General features: G+C 41.5%; 1 protein-coding gene across 1 annotated transcript in view; it reads left to right on the plus strand.

Moving 5' to 3' along the window:
* Positions 1-19,170, plus strand: part of LOC132870623 (venom phosphodiesterase 1) — a 217,302-nt gene that overhangs the window by 186,128 nt on the left and 12,004 nt on the right. Inside the window, exons 22-24 of the mRNA XM_060904353.1 lie at positions 772-849; positions 3,078-3,210; positions 7,827-7,983. Coding sequence (XP_060760336.1) covers positions 772-849; positions 3,078-3,210; positions 7,827-7,983 — 368 coding nt within the window. The remainder of the gene's footprint in view (positions 1-771; positions 850-3,077; positions 3,211-7,826; positions 7,984-19,170) is intronic.

Genomic DNA, 19,170 nt, shown 5'->3' on the forward strand with positions numbered 1-19,170 from the left:
TGCAAACTACTGTCAAAATTACCCAAATTCATTCATCTTAAGTAAGCATTTTATCTTGGTCAGGGTTGTGGTGAATATGGAGCCTATCCTGGGAGCACTATGAGATCATGGGGCATGACACAATGGGGCATGACACAATGAGACTATACTGATTTAATTTAATTTGTATGAGGGATAAATGACATTTACATTGCGGTCATGACAAAAGATTGAGAGTTCCATGAACTCTACAGTATAAACCAAAAGATGCATATTCTAATGAATTAAAATGCCTCCATTAGTTTTGAAGTAACACTAAATTGCACTTTTAACAATACAAAATGCAGAAATCTTGAAAGGAACCACAGTTAAAAGGGAAGAAATCCTCTTCAAGTGAGATGCTAAATCATTGTACAGTATATAGGTCAAGCCAAGTCAAGTTGCAAAGCACCTTTACAGAATTTGAATGACTTAATACATGAGCTAATTTTATCTCTAATCTATCCCCAATGAGCAAGCCTGTGGCAATGGTGGCAAGGAAAAACTTCCTCAGATGACATGAGTTTGTTTACATGGCCAACAGTGCAAAGTTTGTTTACATCACCAACAGTACTGAGTTAGTTTACAGGATGTTCAGTATGAGATGATTGTGAATAATTATCCTGGAATGAGCAAAGGACATTTACGGTTACAGCTGTAATTATTTAATGGATTTTACGAGACAAGTTAACAGAAAAAAATCTATTGACTCATGCTTATTTGTGCGTGTGTGTGTCTGTGTTTGTTTTGCAGATCTTAACAGAACAGCAGAAGAGCAGTATGATGGTTTGACTTTGAGCAATGTGGTTCCCATGTATCCAGCATTTAAAAGTGAGTAAATATGTAAAATATATATTATTCACTTGAAGGATTAGTCAATTTATAACCCCAATTCCTAAAAAAATGGGACACTGTGTAAACTGTAAATAACAATAGAATGTGATAATTTGCAAATCACGGAAACCCTATGTTTAATTGAAAATAGTACAAAGACAACATATCAAATGCTGAAAGTGAGAATTTTTATTATTTTTTAAAAAAAATATATGCTCATTTTGAATTTGATGTCAGCAACACGTTTCAGAAAAGTTGGGACAGGGTCATGTTTACCACTGTGTTGCATCACCTCTACTTTTAACAATACACTAAATGTTTGGGAACTGAGGAGACCAATTGCTGTAGTTTTGAAAGAGAAATGTTGTCCTATTCTTGCCTGATATACAATTTCAGTTGCTCAACAGTTCGAGGTCTCCTTTGTTGTATTTTGTGCTTCATAATGCGCCAAATGATTTAAATGAGAGACAGGTCTGGACTGCAGGCAGGCCAGTTTAACACCCGGACTCTATCATTTTCAGGGAAGGTCTTCCTTCTTTCAGCATTCAGCATTAATGATGCCTTCCCAGATGTACAAGCTACCCATCTCATGTGCACTAATGCACCCTCATACCATCACAGATGCTGGCTTTTGAACTGTGCACTGATAACAAGCCGAATGGTCCCTGTCCTCTTTAGCCTGGGGGACGAGGTGTTCATAATTTCTAAAAATAATTTCCACTTTTGATTCGTCAGACCTCGGGACAACTTTCTACTTCGCCTCAGTCCATCGTAAAAGAGCTCAGACCCAGAGAAGGTGGCGGTGCTTCTGGATATTTTTTATATCTGGTTTTAACTTGCATTTGTGGATGCAGTAATGAAGTGTTTTCACAGACGATGGTTTTCTGAAGTGTTCCTGAGCCCATACAGTGATTTCCACTACAGATAAATGTCTGCTTTTAATATAGTGTCTCCTGAGGGCCTGAAGATCATAGGCATCCAATGTCAGTTTTCAGCCTTGTCTCTTGCATACAGAGATTTCTCCAGATTCTCTGAATCTTTTAATGATATTATGTACCACACATAATGTGATCCCCAAATTATTTGCAATTTTACATCGAGGAACATTATTCTTAAATTGTTGCACCATTTGCCCACGCAGTTTTTCACAGAGGGCAGCACGGTGGTGTAGTGGTTAGCGCTGTTGCCTCACAGCAAGAAGGTCCTGGGTTCGAGCCCCGGGGCCGGCGAGGGCCTTTCTGTGTGGAGTTTGCATGTTCTCCCCGTGTCCGCGTGGGTTTCCTCCGGGTGCTCCGGTTTCCCCCACAGTCCAAAGACATGCAGGTTAGGTTAACTGGTGACTCTAAATTGACCGTAGGTGTGAATGTGAGTGTGAATGGTTGTCTGTGTCTATGTGTCAGCCCTGTGATGACCTGGCGACTTGTCCAGGGTGTACCCCGCCTTTCGCCCATAGTCAGCTGGGATAGGCTCCAGCTTGCCTGCGACCCTGTAGAACAGGGGTGCCCAAATTGATCCATAAAGGGCCATGTGGCTGCAGGTTTTCATTCCAGCCATGCAGCAGCACCCTGATTTGGCTTATTCAATCAACTGACACACCCACCCTTTAATCAAGGGTGGGTGTGGCTGCAAGTATTTGACTGTGTGAAGACAGTTCAGTTGATTGAATGAGCCAAATCAGGTGTGCTGCTGCATGGCTGGAATGAAAACCTGCAGCCACATGGCCCTTTATGGATCAATTTGGGCACCCCTGCTGTAGAAGGATAAAGCGGCTAGAGATAATGAGATGAGATGAGATGAGTTTTTCACAGAGCGGTGAACCCCTCCCCATCTTTACTCTTGAGAGACTCTGGGATGCTCTTTATTATACCCAATCATCTTACTGACCTGTTGCCAATTAACCAAATTAGATTTTGTTTTAGTATTGCACAATTTTTTTCAGTTTTTGTTGCCCCCTCCCAACTTTTCTGAAATGTGCTGCTAACATCAAATTCAAAATGAGCATATATTTAAAAAAACAAACAATTAAATTTCTCAGTTTCAACATTTGATATGTTGTCTTTGTACTTTTTTCAATGAAATATAGTTTCCATGATTTGCACATCTTTACATTCTGTTTTTATTTATGTTTTAGACAGTGTCCCAGCATTTATGGAATCAGGGTTGTAAAATGTCTCAAGTGACTCATTTACACAAACCATGTGTGCGCTTGTACATGTGTTCTGCAGGAGTGTGGCAGTATTTCCACAATATTTTGCTTCTGAAGTCTTCCTCGCAGTATAACGGCATTAATGTGGTGACAGGACCTGCATTTGATTACAACTTTGATGGCCAGTTTGACACTGCAGATCAGATCACACAGTATGTTTTATTTCTGTGTTTATATAATTGCACTTCGCCTCTCACATGATCCAGGATGAATGACAAGATATCTGAGTACATCAGAGTTAATTAAAAAGATAATTTAATTTAATTTAATTTAATTTAATTTTAGTCTTAGGCTTTTGACAAATGCCATTCAATGTAAGATTGATCAATCACAAAGTGCAGTTTTTACCTAAGTAAAGTTCCTTTAACATGGATCCATGCACTGTCTTCGTGAAGTCAGTCAGAGAGCTGTTGATGTCCAAATAATCAGGCACTATGATAATCATCAGCCAGCCCCAGAAACTGTTTCAGCTTGGGTCTCGGGTCATGGCCAGGTCGCAATGCCACCATGACCCAAGTGAAAGCCCAGATAGTATACTTCCACCCATCAAATTGTACACTTCTTCACATTTGCTGTGAACCCTGTCAATCTCAAGGATCTCAGAATATCCCTTAAATGTCAAATGTGCCACTGTAAATCATGACTTTAAACAGTAAGGTCATCCAGGTAGACAGCAGCATGGGCAGCATGTGGGTGGAGAATTTTGTCCATCCTTGGAACATGCCCAGGGCTCTAAACCAATCAAACAGAAGGGTGACAAGTTGTTGTAAGCCAAGTGGAATGGAACGTGCTATTTTCTCATGAGACAATGGCGTCCATAGGATCTGCCAATATCCCTTCATTAAATTCAGTGTCAAGTCAAAGTAAGCTACACCTACTGTAAATGGTCGAGCAGTTCATCAGTGAACCGCTTTGGATAAGTGTCGAATTTAGACACCACATTGACATTAATAAAGTCCACATAAAAACAGACTGACCCATCTGTCTTGGGAACCAGGATGATGTGGCTGGACCAGTCACTGTGGGATTACACCCGTATCAAACATAGACTTGAGCTCCTCACCAACCATCTGTTTCTTGTATTTGGGTAAATGGAAGGGATTGGTTCATACATCCAACCCTGGGGGAGTCTTTATTTCGTATTCAATGAGATTAATGAGGTCAGGCCAATGTGAAAATGCATAGAAAAATTCTGATTATAACTGGGCACCTTCTGCTTTCTGGTACAGTAAGAGGTGGGCTCCACAGGGGACCAGGTTGGATTGAGCTCAGTATGTTTGCCTAATTTTGTGGTCCATGTCACTGATTTGTCGTGTGACCTTGAAGGGCCCTTGTCACTTCTGTAATTTGTTTGTAATTTGGAACTCAGTGTGGGTAATAATGCAAGCATGTTATCTCCTGGTGAAAGCTTTTGTCACCAAACATCCCTATTATACAGCCAGGATTGATATTCTTGACCCTGTAGCCAATTTACCCAGTTCACTCAATGTGTGGAGTTTTGCTCTAAGGTCAAGAATGTACTGAAATTCATGTTTGCTGTGTGAACATTGTTCTCACTAAATTTCAAAGATGAAGTATATGATGCTGCACAGCATGGTGGTGTAGTGGTTATCACTGTCGCCTCACAGCAAGAAGGTTCTGGGTTTGAACCTCACTGCCAACAGGGGCCTTTCTGTGTGGAGTTTGCATGTTCTCCCCATGTCTGTGTGGGTTTCTTCCAGGTGCCCTGGTTTCCCCCACAGATCAAATACATGCACATTAGGTAAAATACCCAGCTACTGGGGGTGTACAAGCCACTGCATACTTAATGCCAGTCCCTTGCCCGGATAGATTGGGGAGGGTTGCATCAGGAAAGGCATCCGGTGTAAAACCTATGCTAAATCAAATATGTGGGACAGATCCACTGTGGTGACCCCTAAAGGGAACAACTGGAATAAGAAGATGTACTGTATATAATGCTGCAGGGCTTGCATCTATGCAGTAATTCAAATGATAAGAGCCCTGTAGAGGCTTGTGGTACTTATTCTGCTGAGAATAATAGAGGTTTGAGACACTTATCCCAGTTTTGACCATCTTGGTACACAAATTTACACATCATATTTTTCTGCATGATTAAATTGCTGGGCAGCACGGTGGTGTAGTGGTTAGCGCTGTCGCCTCACAGCAAGAAGGTCCGGGTTTGAGCCCCATGGTTGCGAGGGCCTTTCTATATGGAGTTTGCATGTTCTCCCCATGTCCGCGTGGGTTTCCTCCGGGTGCTCCGGTTTCCCTCACAGTCCAAAGACATGCAGGTTAGGTTAACTGGTGACTCTAAATTGACCGTAGGTGTGAATGTGAGTGTGAATGGTTGTCTGTGTCTATGTGTCAGCCCTGTGATGACCTGGCGACTTGTCCAGGGTGTACACCGCCTTTCACCCGTAGTCAGCTGGGATAGGCTCCAGCTTGCCTGCGACCCTGTAGAACAGGATAAAGCGGCTACAGATAATGAGATGAGATTAAATTGCTTGACCAATCCATCTGTTTGCAGATTGTAAATGCTGGTATGAATTGATTTAATTCCCAATAATTCATACAGTTTGTGAAGTGTATATTAAATAAACATAGTTCTCAGAATAGTTTTTGAAAAGTGGCTCTGAAATGAAGAGATTTCACCAAGTGGTTCTCTGTTGGTTGGACTGCCTCCTCCAGCAATACCAACCTGTGTCATTGAACCCATTCTGCCATTCGTTCAGGCAATTTGGTGATGAACTGATCCAGCACCACAAGGTCCACCACCTCTTTGGTAACAAACTCCTCTGCCAGTATCTGCTTCCAACAGGTATCTCAGAGCTGCAGGGCAAAGACAAATGAGTAGCTAAACTCACTAAGAGTGTGTGAGCAGAAATGCTGATGTTTCAGGCTGCAGGTGATCCTTTGCAGAATGACTCTTTTCATGTCTGGGAACTCCAGCAGTTTCACAACTGATATACAGACAACCCACCATGTTTCTGGCCAGCCCTACACTGTGACCACATGTTCAATGCACTCCATGAACACTTCTGGATCATCAGTGGGCTCTATCTTCAAAAGCACAATGTGGGCCATGGTGGCTTCAGCCACCATGACTGCTGCTGGAGTAACCGTGGGATTGAGCAAGCTCCGAAGCACCTGTTGACCTTTTGTTGCCACACCTGGAGAAGAGCCTTGAAATGTTGCTGTGGCTCAGTGTCCAGTTCAAGGTGGGCTTGATGTTTGCTTGGTTGGAGGTCAACGGTGGTCTTGATGAGGTTAGTGAGTGGTGAGGTGGTACATGATGGCATCCTCAATCCTGGGTTTTGGCACCACTGTGATGGGGAATGGGAGGAAATGAGGACATGGGCAGCAGTCTTTAGAAATTTTTCCATACATCCTACTTTGTAATCTGATACAAATGATCATAATGAATCAATGAATAAGCAAATGAATCTATGACATTATCTGGTGACTGCAAGAGACCTTCTGAGCATGGTTTATATTTTTATGTGGAAACACTGGTTCAACTGTCATGCCCTGACAGGCTTGATTACTGTTATATAAACCACTAGATTGCAGGAGGACGTGTTCATGCAAATTCAAAGATCTCATGTTTTTTTGTTGTTGTTGTTGTTTGTTTGTTTTTTTGTTTTTAAAGATGTATTTTTGATTAGGTGTAGAGGCAAGTATTTATTCGGGCAATAAATTCACCAAACAACTTAGAATTATGCATAAAAGATTTTAATGGTGTAAAATTGCACATTCAGAGTTCATATACATTGACAATTTACTGTATGATATATAATGCATGTTCCAGTTTACATCACATACTAATGATAATTATGATCAGGCATGATTTGATTAATCAAGTTAGGAATAAAACACTCAGGGTGTGCAGTGTGATGTGGACCAATTGATTCTTTATGGTTCATTCTATAATTGTGGGTACATTTCAAGTGTTGAGTCTGTTAGTCATTGTCAACTCTGTTATTGTTAAACTGGGCAATCCGTTAATAGAATCGATGATAACAGAGTTGACATTTCCCACCATTTTGTGTTTTTAACTCCGCATGCTAACCTCAAACTAGCTGCCCCATGGCATGTGCAAAAACAGAATTTTATGGATTTTAATCATATTATTGTTTTTAAAAAAACGATTTGACGAATAATTAATTGACTGTTGGTGTAAAATCCTCAACATTTTGTTCAAATTAATGAAAGAAGAAACATAACATACCTCACTGCCTTTCTGAAGTTTCCCATCAGAGGAAATGACATCTTTCGGTGCAGGTGTCATACGTATTAATTAAAAGTCTTTGTGGAATTTGTGCAGTTTTATCACAGAGTTAACAGAGTTGACAAGAACATTGGGACGGATAAAAAATATAGATTTTTTTATTACTGAAATTTCACATAATCCAGAAAGTAGACTTTCTATGCAGTTGATTTTATAACAGTTAATAGAATAAGCCCCAAAAAAAACAGATTGCTGGATTGAATCACTTCATGTTTATTTGAGTTGAATGTATGAAACAGGAGTCGAAGACAGCCAATAATGTGGGGGGGAGGGGTGGGAGTCATTTAGTTTATGGATAAATTGGGTCTAAAATGTACATTAAGCATTGCTATTGGTGAAAGTTTGTCATAATTTGCATTATTGTTCAAAACTGATTCAATACAGATTTCTTTTGTTTATCTCGGAGACACAAAATGTATCCCGAATTCTAGAATGGCCCATATATATAAGTGTATGTGCACGTGTGTTTGTGTGTTACAGGTTTGTTACAGGTACTAATATCCCCGTCCCCACACATTACTTTGCCATCTTGACGAGCTGCTTGGACTCAAATCAGCCGGTGAATGACTGTAAGGGAGATTTACACACAGTGTCATTTCTAATGCCACACCGACCTGACAACTCTGAGAGCTGCAAGGTGAGCGCGCGCACACACACACACACACATGCACGCACACACACACACACTAAATGAGAAAATCAAAGTAGAAATTGCAGTTATATGTTTATTCTACATCTGAAGTGACATCACCATTGTCAACATATAGACAGACATACACAGACCTACACATAGAGAAACAGACCCAGAAAGACACAGAGCAAGAAAGAGAGACAGATTATCAGACACACAGAGAGACAGATCAGCAGACAAACAGAGAGACATGCAGGTAGACAGACAGACACACAGACTCATAGACTTTGTCAAGCACGTTTGTATGATCACAGCAAAGGATTTCTCCTGTCCACTGCTTCGACGCTTCAACAGTATTGGACCAAACACTAAGATCATCTCAGTTTGCATTGCTAATGATTGTTATGTGAACATCGATCCACAAAAAGAGCTCATCTACATTCCTGCAGTTTCATGAAATGAGCGTCACGTTTCGACAAGAGCTATTTTGCCATCAGCCATTTCAAATATTGACTGGTTTCGAAGCACTTTTTCTTGGACAGCTGATGATTTCTCTTTGAACACATCACCTCCGGCTTTAATGAGTAAGACAGCATATTACTTTCATTCATATTGTATTTAGCATGAAAAATGTGGTTTCCAGAGTCAGATGATACTATACAGAATTCCACGGTATTGACACACCTCAGAAGGTGAAAGCTTGTGTGTGTGTGTGTGTCTGTGTGCGTGTGGTTGTGCATATGTATTACTGATTAAGAAACTAAACAATTTGCCCACTAAAGCAGATGTGCATCATATTGGCAGGGTTATTTCAAATACCAAAGAAGTAATTATATACTCCATATCAGTTCATTGTTTATTCAATTTAGAAACAATGGGAGTGGATTTCCACAGTATGAGCTTCAACGTTATAGTGTGGGAAAACTCTCTTGCTATTGATTTCCCATGTTGTACAGTAAATGTGTTTTTCTGTAGGGCACCAACTCTAAAAGGTTGAATACTCTTTTCTCAATTACTTTTTTTCCCCAGTGTTTGAGGCCATTCTGATACCTTTAGATAGTGTCTCATGTCAAACATTAGTTTTAAATTTCAGTGTAAATATTAAATTTAAATGTTAAATATAAATGTGAATCTTTGTTTTTCTTTTTGTGATTGTATGGTTTGATGTTTGTTCTTTATTTGAATGTTTTGTCTGCTGGTTGTGGCGTAACTCCGGACCTCGTTAGGGTGTCAGTTCTCTTCAGGCCTTGGGCCGCCGTGGGCGATACCTGTGCTCCTTTTTATGGACTGCAATGAGCTTGTTGCTATTTTTAACATTGGGGTTATCCAGCACTGGTGCAGTGGTGCGTCTGCTCTTGGTGTGGTGTTCTGAGCAATGTTGCTCAGTTGTGTCACGGTGGCTGTGCAGGTAGTTTGGGATATACCAGTGCTCTGTGCGGTGGTGCTTCTATGCTTGCTTTGTGGATCCATGGCAAGGTGTTCTGAGTGATGTTGCCCGGTGGCGTTGTGGCAGCTGTGCAGGTAGTGTGGGACATATCTTCATGTGCCTTTTGATGGGACTGCGAGCAGCTACACCACTGGAATTACATCCTGACCCTCTTTTAGTGGACTTATTATTATTAGGGCCTGAGCACCGTTCAGTGCGAAGACCCTATTGTTTTTTGAAGGATTCTTCTTCTTCTTATTATTATTATTATTATTTTGCCACATTTGGCCTTATTTGAGGCATTTCCCGTGCACGAAAACTCATGAAATTTGATACACACATCAGTCATTGTCACCGCTACTCAGCCACAGACTTTTGGTCCCGGGCATGGCCCAGGGACTTCATAGCACCCCTTTTTCCATTTTCCATTGAAATGAATGGGTAGAACTTTGGAATGATGATGTCATCAGGCCATTTGGAGTGAAATTACACATGGTCATTTTTAACGTACTCCTCCTATGTAGATGGTTCATCAAATTCATGTCAAACTTGGCAAACGTGATGCCAAGATATTGCTGAAGTTGAATTGCAAAGGGATTTTTGATATGTTGTAATATGTTGAAATATTATAACATATAATATGCCAAGATATTGCTGAATGTTGAACTTGATATCTTGTAATATGATTCTGATACTCTTTAGCCGTTATGGGCCTGTCTGGTATAGTGCCACCAACTGGCCAAGGAAAGAATAGGGTTTTGAATATGTGTGTTTTGACACATGACAGGGGCGGCACGGTGGTGTAGTGGTTAGCGCTGTCGCCTCACAGCAAGAAGGTCCTGGGTTCAAGCCCCGGGGCCGGCGAGGGCCTTTCTGTGCAGAGTTTGCATGTTCTCCCTGTGTCCGCGTGGGTTTCCTCCGGGTGCTCCGGTTTCCCCCAAAGACATGCAGGTTAGGTTAACTGGTGACTCTAAATTGACCGTATGTGAGTGTGAATGGTTGTCTGTGTCTATGTGTCAGCCCCGTGATGACCTGGCGACTTGTCCAGGGTGTACCCCGCCTTTCGCCCATAGTCAGCTGGGATAGGCTCCAGCTTGCCTGCGACCCTGTAGAAGGATAAAGCGGCTAGAGATAATGAGATGAGATGACACATGATGAATTTTAACATGCTCCTCCTAGACAGTTCATGAGATTCATGTGAAATTTGTTATACGTGATGCCAAGATGTCGCTGATATTAAATTGCGAAGGGATTTTTGATGTCTTGTAACATGTTGAAATGGCCTTATGATTTTAATATCTTGCCACATAAACAGGAAATGTGTCAGAAAGCCACAGTGCATTGACTGTATGGTCAGACACTTCTTACTTCAATAGATATTATGATTATTATGATAACCTGATGCCCAATGGGCCTGCCTGTTATAGCGCCACCACCTGGCCAAGCAGGAAATGTGCCAGAAATTGGCAATGCCTTAACTGATTGATCTGACACTTTACAAAATATTGTGTATTATGATTGTGATGATATTCACATGTGTAATTCAGATGCCTAGCACAGTGCCACCATTTGGCCAAGCAGGAAATGGGGAAAAATGTTCAATTCATTGATGGATTGATCTGAAACTTTACAAAATATTGGATATCGTGAGTCTGATGATATAACATATACAATTCTGTGCACACTCATACACACTCACAGTCATATGCATATTTATGCATACACACATACACTCACAAGTATGCACTCACATGCACACGCAACATCTGTGAGCACACTCTCTCTTTCACACCCTCTCTCTCTCTCTCTGACAAACAGACACACACACGCACACACAATAATAGCGGAGCTCCAGTGGAGCACCATACCTAAGAAAAAATGGTAAACCCATCGAGTCGATTTTTTGTGGTTTGTCCGTGTACATGTACCACCAGTCATACACACCGCCTAGTGGTCAGTGTTAGTAATTACCAGTCATACACACCGCCTAGTGGCCAGTGTTAGTAATTACCAGTCATACACACCACCTAGTGGCCAGTGTTAGTAATTACCAGTCATACACACTGCCTAGTGGCCAGTGTTAGTAATTACCAGTCATACACACCGCCTAGTGGCCAGTGTTAGTAATTACCAGTCATACACACCACCTAGTGGCCAGTGTTAGTAATTACCAGTCATACACACCACCTAGTGGCCAGTGCTAGCCAGTAAAGAAATAAAACAAAAGAGACTGGCTAGGATATAAGAAAATTCTACAACCCAGAAACAGATGGGAGCTCCGCTTTTAGGCAGTGCCTAAATCTATATATTAGTGACCTGCCATCATTGTGCATTTTGTTGCAGACATATGAAAACTCTGCATGTACACACACACACACACATACTCCTTTTCCACCAAATCAGTTCCAGGGCTGGTTCGGGGCCAGTGCTGGTGCTGGTTCACAACTCGTTCAACTTGCGAGCCAGCTGAGAACCAGTTTGCTTTTCCATAGCTCGCGGTGCTAAGGGAAGCCACGTCATTACGTCACTGTATACGTCAGTTATGTCGCTGTATACATCAGTTACGTCGCTACGTTTGCATAAACCTTGGCGCAAATATCAAAGCAAAAACAACATGGAAGAAGCAGCAGCAACAACAACAACAACAATAATAATGGATGACTTCGCATTTGTACAGCTGCTGCTTCTCGTCACTTAAAAATGGCGATCTTTCGCGGTCTTGTTATTGTTGTTGGTCTTAACAACTCCGCCCCCCACTGATGTAAGCGGTTCTTTCCTCTGGCCCAGCAGAGAGTTGGTGCTAGCCTTGAACCAGTTTTTCTGGCCCCAGAGCCAGTTCTTTGTCAGTGGAAACAGAAAACCCGGTTCCAAACTAAGCACTGGCCCCGAACCAGCCCTGGAACTGCTTTGGTGGAAAAGGGGCAACACACACACACACACACACACACACTGCAGACACAGGAAACCTAAGATGACTTAAGATTACAGCGTGAGATAGAGATAAGGAGGAGACACATGTATAGTTTTGTACATATATAAATGTACATTTTCACACCACAGAAACACACACTTACAGTCTTTGTCTGTCTATCTCTCATCCGTCAAGCAGTCATGGCATTTGCAACATGCACATCACCTTTGAACATTTGATGAATATATGACATGTGACTGTTTTGTTGGGTGGCGGAATGTCCTGGGTTGCGGAACCACACATGCGAGGGCCCGTCAAGGCTGCTAGCGACTTTAATTATTATTATTATTTATTTATTTAATTAATTTATTGTTTTTTTATTGTAAAGTGACCTTTGGTGTGAGAAAGGTGCAATATAAGTGGAACTTATTATTATTATTATTATTATTATTATTATTATTATTATTATAGAAATGTTCAATCTTATTTTATTACACTGAAAAACAAAGGTATTATAGGTGTGCTTTATGGTGTACCGGTACATTATAGTCTACTTGCTTCATCAATGGGTTGGGACCATAGTGTTAAAATATAAATAGAGTGCCCTGGCCATGTGATCGTATTCCTTTGTGGAGAACCTGTGCCACTGCTGAGGGCGGCATGGTGGTGCAGTGATTAGCACTGTCACCTCACAGCAAGAAGGTTCTGGGTTCGAGCGCAGAGGCCGACGGGGCCTTTCTGTGTGAAGTTTGCATGTTCTCCCCATGTCTGTGTGGGTTTCCTCCGGGTGCTCCAGTTTCCCCCACAGTCCAAAGACATACAGGTTAGGTTAAAATAGGGTAGCCATGGCCTGAGGTTGGGCTGAAGTGCCCTGGAGCATGGCACCTTACCCACAACTACTCCCCGGGTGCTGTAGCATAGCTGCCCACTGCTCTGGGTATGTGTGTGTGCTCATTGCTCACTTGTGTGTGCATGTGTTTGTTCACTGCTTCAGATGGGTTAAATGCAGAGGAGGAATTTCACTGTGTGCTTAAGTCTGTGCTTGAGTGTACAAGTGACTGACAAAGGCTTCTTGGCTTGGCTTCTTCTTCTTCTTCTTCTTCTGAAAAAGGATCTATCCACACTTGTAAAGTGAGAACCAAATAGTTCCAGATTGCAGTGAGTGACCCGCACAACTTTATAACCATTAAAAAATTCTTCAGTAGCTTTGAAATCTTTGGTACCTGAGAGAGAGCCAGTGGAAGTCTTGCATTTTAGCTGACTTTGGACTTTATTTCCAGTTAAAAAATGACAAGTCAGGTGCTGCCACAAAGTTCATTATGTATCAGTGGTCAGTTCATTTGATCAGGACTGCAGAAGCTCAAGAACCTGGTTGCTGTAGCCATCCTTGATGTGCTCTCCACGACTAACCTCACTGTCATTTTAAGTACCTCATTGTGGACTAGTACTCAGCAGTAATAACTACTAATTCTAGTTTGAAGATGTTATCATTAAGTCAAAAGAGCCAAAATAATATGCATATACCATTGTGTACATAGTGTTACATAGTGCATACATGGCCAGATGTCTATGTTATGTATTCTGGCATAGGTTATTGATTCCTGTTTTGGATACCATGTTGGTAACTTTGTTTAGGTAAACTACCCAGCCATTAGGGTTGCACAAGCCAGTGCATATTTAATGCTAGTCCCAAGCCCGGATAAATTGGGGAGAGTTGCGTTAGGAAGGGTATCTGGTGTAAAAGCTATGCCAAATCAAATATGCAGAATAGATCCACTGTGGTGACACCTAATGGGAGCAGTCGAAAGAAGAAGATGGGTAACTTCATGACAGCATTAATTCAAATGAATTCAAATTTATTTATACACTGCTTTTAACAATGGACATTGTCACAAAGTAGCTTTGCAAAAATCCAGATATGGATTTAGATTTAGATCTGTAAATAAGAAGCCAGAGGTGAGGGTGGCAAGGAAAAACTACCTGACACTGCAGAAAGAAGGAACCCTGAGAAGAACCAGACACCAAATGGAACCTGTTATCTTCTCTGTGATATTGTATAGTGCGATTATGAGGCATTGTTCTTCCACATTTTTTATTTGATTAAGAGTTTTAGCTTTTAAAGAGTATCCATGTGAAGATATCCAGTGAATATTGAAAATGACTTGGTATCTGTGATGTACCATTCAGAGGAATCTCATGGTAAACCTGGGGCTAGCTATGTAGAGTCATCCTCAGCACACACTCCAAGCTGAAGTAGGGCATCAGAATGGGCCAGGTAGGGCCTGGGGGAAAAAGAAGTCAGGATCACTAGTATTTCAGAGAGAGACAGAGAACGAGAAAGAGAGAGAGAAAACAGAGATTATGAGGAATACTCTTACCATATACTTTAAAAGTAAATATATTGTGCACAAGCAGGGACTCCAGAAGGACTGACTGACTGTCTGTCTGTCTGTCTGTCTGTCTATCTATCTATCTATCTATCTATCTATCTATCTATCTATCTATCTATCTATCTATCTATCTAGAGTCATCCTCAGCACACACTCCAAGCTGAAGTAGGGCATCAGAATGGGCCAGGTAGGGCCTGGGGGAAAAAGAAGTCAGGATCACTAGTATCTCAGAGAGAGAGAGAGAGAGAGAGAGAGAAAACAGAGATTATGAGGAATACTCTTACCATATACTTTAAAAGTAAATATATTGTGCACAAGCAGGGACTCCAGAAGGACTGATCTATCTATCTATCTATCTATCTATCTATCTATCTATCTATCTATCTATCTATCTATCTAGTCACGTGCAGTGTCTGATGGCTCCAGCCATCAAAGTTTCTAGGGAAGAATTACAGTAGTGGTTTCCCATTGCCTTCTACTGGATAATTATGGTGGTTTTCTCCTCTCAGCCATTCACACACATTCACACCTACTGTATGGGCAATTTAGAGTCAGGACTAGCGATGACAGCATAACTGTAGACACTGCTTTGTCTATAGAAACAACCAATTTCAAGATAAAATCTGCAACTTCGTGTAAAAACTCATGAGTACAAGGATTTGTAAATGTAGAACCTCGATTCAAAAAAAAAGTTGAGATGCTGTGCAAAATGTAAATGTGAACAGAATGCAATGATTTGCAAATCCTTTTCAATCTTGATTTTTTTTCTTTTTTTTGTAAATATACACTCATTTTGAATATGCTGCCTGCAACACATGCCAAAAAGTTGGGACAGGGGCATGTTTACCACTGTGTTACACCACCCTTTCATTTAACAACACTCAGTAAGCGTTTGGGAAACTGAGGACATTAATTGTTGAAGTCCATCCATCCATTATCCATAACCACTTATCCTGTGCAGGGTCACAGGCAAGCTGGAGCCTATCCCAGCTGACTATGGGCGAGAGGCAGGGTACACCCTGGACAAGTCACCAGGTCATTGCAGGGCTGACACATAGAGACAAACCATTCACACTCACATTCACACCTATGGTCAACTTAGAGCCACCAATTAACCTAACCTGCATGTCTTTGGACTGTGGGGGAAACTGGAGCACCCGGAGGAACTCATTGAAAGCCCAAATATTGCCATGACATTCATATCCAAGATGACATTCACGTCACTGTATGTAAACTTCTAATCAAAACTGTATAAACAGGTATTTCAGCCCAGGAGGAACAAATTACCTTCCACAGTTCCTGTGAATTTTGGGGTTTTGCTTCAGAAACTGCATTTTTAATATCACCCCACAAAAATTCAATGGAGTTGAGGTAAGTGGATTGAGCTGGCCACTCCATTGCCTCAATCTTTTTGCCTGGAACCAAGATGTTGCTTGCTTACTCATGTGTTTGGGGTCATCTTGGTGAAACACCCATTTCAGGGGCATTTCCTCTTTGGCAGACAGCAACATAATCTCTTTCAACATAATTTCCAACTGTCATGACATGTACGCTTGTTCTGAGTAATTGACTCATTCATTGAAAAGGGTGTGTCCAAAATAATAGAAGTGTGGAATTTAATTAGATAATTAATTCATTCTGTGAAAAAAACAGGTGTCATTAGTTGTCTTTTATTAAGAAAGAACGGAAGCAAATATTTCACACACTGTTATAAAATATATTTCCTTCTGAATTGCTAAGTGAAACGTGTCCTTCCAAACACTGTTCAGAGGAACAAGGTAATCTGATTAAAAAGTTGATTGGAGAGGGGAAAACATATAATGATCTGCAGTAAATTACTGGATGCTCAGCTAAAATGATCTCAAATGCTTTAAAATGGCGACAAAAACCCGAAACATGCAGAAGAAAACGAGCAACTATTGTTAAAACAGATCGAAGAATAGTCAGAATACCAAAGATTCAGCCAATCATCACCTCCAGAAAGATCAAAGATGATCTAAAATAACCTGTAAGTACTGTTACAGTCAGAAGACATTTGATCGACGCTAAGCTATCAGCAAGAAGCCCCCGTAAAACACCATTGTTGAAAAAAAAACGGCATGTGCAGAATTGGTTAAAATTTGCCAAGGAACATACAGTGAGAGTAAAAAGTATTTGATCCCTTGCTGATTTTGTTGGTTTGCCCACTAATAAAGACATGATCATTCTATACTTTTAATGGTAAATGTATTCTAACATGGAGAGACAGAATATCAAAAAGAAAATCCAGAAAATAACTTTAAAGAATATATATTAATTGATTTGTATTTCATTGAGGGAAATAAGTATTTGATCCCCTAGTATGCATTAGGAGTTCTGGCTTTCACAGACCAGTTAGACACTCCCAATCAACTTGTTACCTGAATTGAAGACACCTGTTCTAACTAATCACCTGTATGAAAGACACCTGTTCACAGAATCAGACAATCAGACAGATTCCAAACTCTCCAACATGGGTAAGACTAAAGAACTCTCTCAGGACCTCAGAGACAGGATTGTTGACCTGCACAAATCTGGAATGGGCTACAAAAACATTAGCAAGATGCTGGGTATTAAAGTAACAACCATTGGTGCAATTGTGAGACAATTTAAGAAGTATAACATGAAGATCAATAGACCTTGGTCTGGTGCTCCGCAGAAGATTTCACCTCATGGGGTGGCAATGATCATGAGAACTGTGAGAAATCGGCCTGCAACCACACAGCGGGAGTTAGTGAATGACCTCAAGGCAGCTGGGACCACAGTCACCAGGAAAACAATTGGCAACACTTTGCGCCACAATGGATTAAAATCCTGCAGTGCCCGAAAGGTACCCGTGCTTAAGAAGGCACATGTGGAGGCCCGCCTAAAGTATGCCAATGATCACCTCAAAGATGTACAAAGTGATTGGGAGAAGGTTCTGTGGTCAGACGAGACCAAAATTGAACTATTTGGCCTAAACTCTACTCGTCATGTGTGGAGGAAGAAAAATGCTGCCTATGACCCCAGGAACACTGTGCCCACCATCAAGCATGGAGGTGGAAGCATTATGTTTTGGGGGTGTTTCTCTGCCAAGGGCACAGGGCTACTTCACCGCATCAGTGGGAAGATGGATGGAGCCATGTACCTTGCAGTCCTGAGGGACAACCTCCTCCCCTCTGCCAGGAAGTTGAAAATGGGCTGTGGTTGGGTCTTCCAACATGACAACGACCCAAAACATACAGCAAAGGCAACAAAGGAGTGGCTCAAGAAGAACTACATTAAGGTCATGGAGTGGCCCAGCCAGTCTCCGGACCTCAATCCAATCGAAAATCTATGGAGGGAGCTGAAGGTCCGAGTTGCCAAGCGACAGCCCACCAACCTTAATGATTTAGAGAGGATCTGCAAAGAAGAGTGGGCCAAAATTCCCCCTGATATGTGTGCTAACCTTGTGGTTAACTACAACAAACGTCTGTCCACTGTGCTTGCAAACAAAGGCTTTGCCACCAAGTATTAAGTGCTTTTGGCTAGAGGGATCAAATACTTATTTCCCTCAATGAAATACAAATCAATTAAAATATATTCTTTAAAGTTATTTTCTGGATTTTCGTTTTTTCTGTCTCTCCATGTTAGAATACATCTACCATTAAAAATATAGAATGATCATGTCTTTATTAGTGGGCAAACCAACAAAATCAGCAAGAGATCAAATACTTTTTACTCTCACTGTATTGATTGGCCCAAAGATAAATGGCATAGATTGATGAGAGTAAAATTGTTCTTTTCGGGTCTAGTGCTCATCGACAGTACGTCAGACGACCCCAGGTGCTGAATTCAAGCCACAGTACACTGTGAAGACAGTGAAGTATGGTGATGCAAAAATCATGGTATGGGGATGCTTTTCTTTCTACGGTGTTGGGCCTATTTAACATATACCAGGGATCATGGATCAGTCTGAATACATCAAAATACTTGAAGAGATTATGTTGCTGGCTGCCAAAGAGGAAATGCCCCTGAAATAGGTGTTTCACCAAGATGACCCCAAACACACACACACAAGTAAGCGAGCAACATCTTGGTTCCAGGCAAAAAGATTGAGGCAATGGAGTGCAGTGTTTCCCACACATTGACGAGACTATGGCGGCCCGCCATAGTCTAATTTGGGCCGCCATAGTCTCAGTCCGCGCCCACCCACACGCACGCACGCATGGCGACACTGACGCACCCAGCCTGACATTGCGTGCATTGCCTATCTGAGACAGCGTGAGGAGACAACTCTGATAAGCTACATCCTGTCTGCATCTACATGTTAAGGTAAGTTTGTACAACTTTATGTAGCCTTTGACACGATTGAGAAGGTGACATTTAGGCTACGCTATTGTGCTTTATAGGCGTATGGCCTTCCTGCACCACAGAGGTATGACGGCAAGCACGGTGAGTGCCGGGAGTTCCTTACCCAGTGCCAACTC

This window comes from Neoarius graeffei, chromosome 2 (genome assembly GCF_027579695.1).
Source record: "Neoarius graeffei isolate fNeoGra1 chromosome 2, fNeoGra1.pri, whole genome shotgun sequence".
NCBI classification, from domain to species: domain Eukaryota; kingdom Metazoa; phylum Chordata; class Actinopteri; order Siluriformes; family Ariidae; genus Neoarius; species Neoarius graeffei.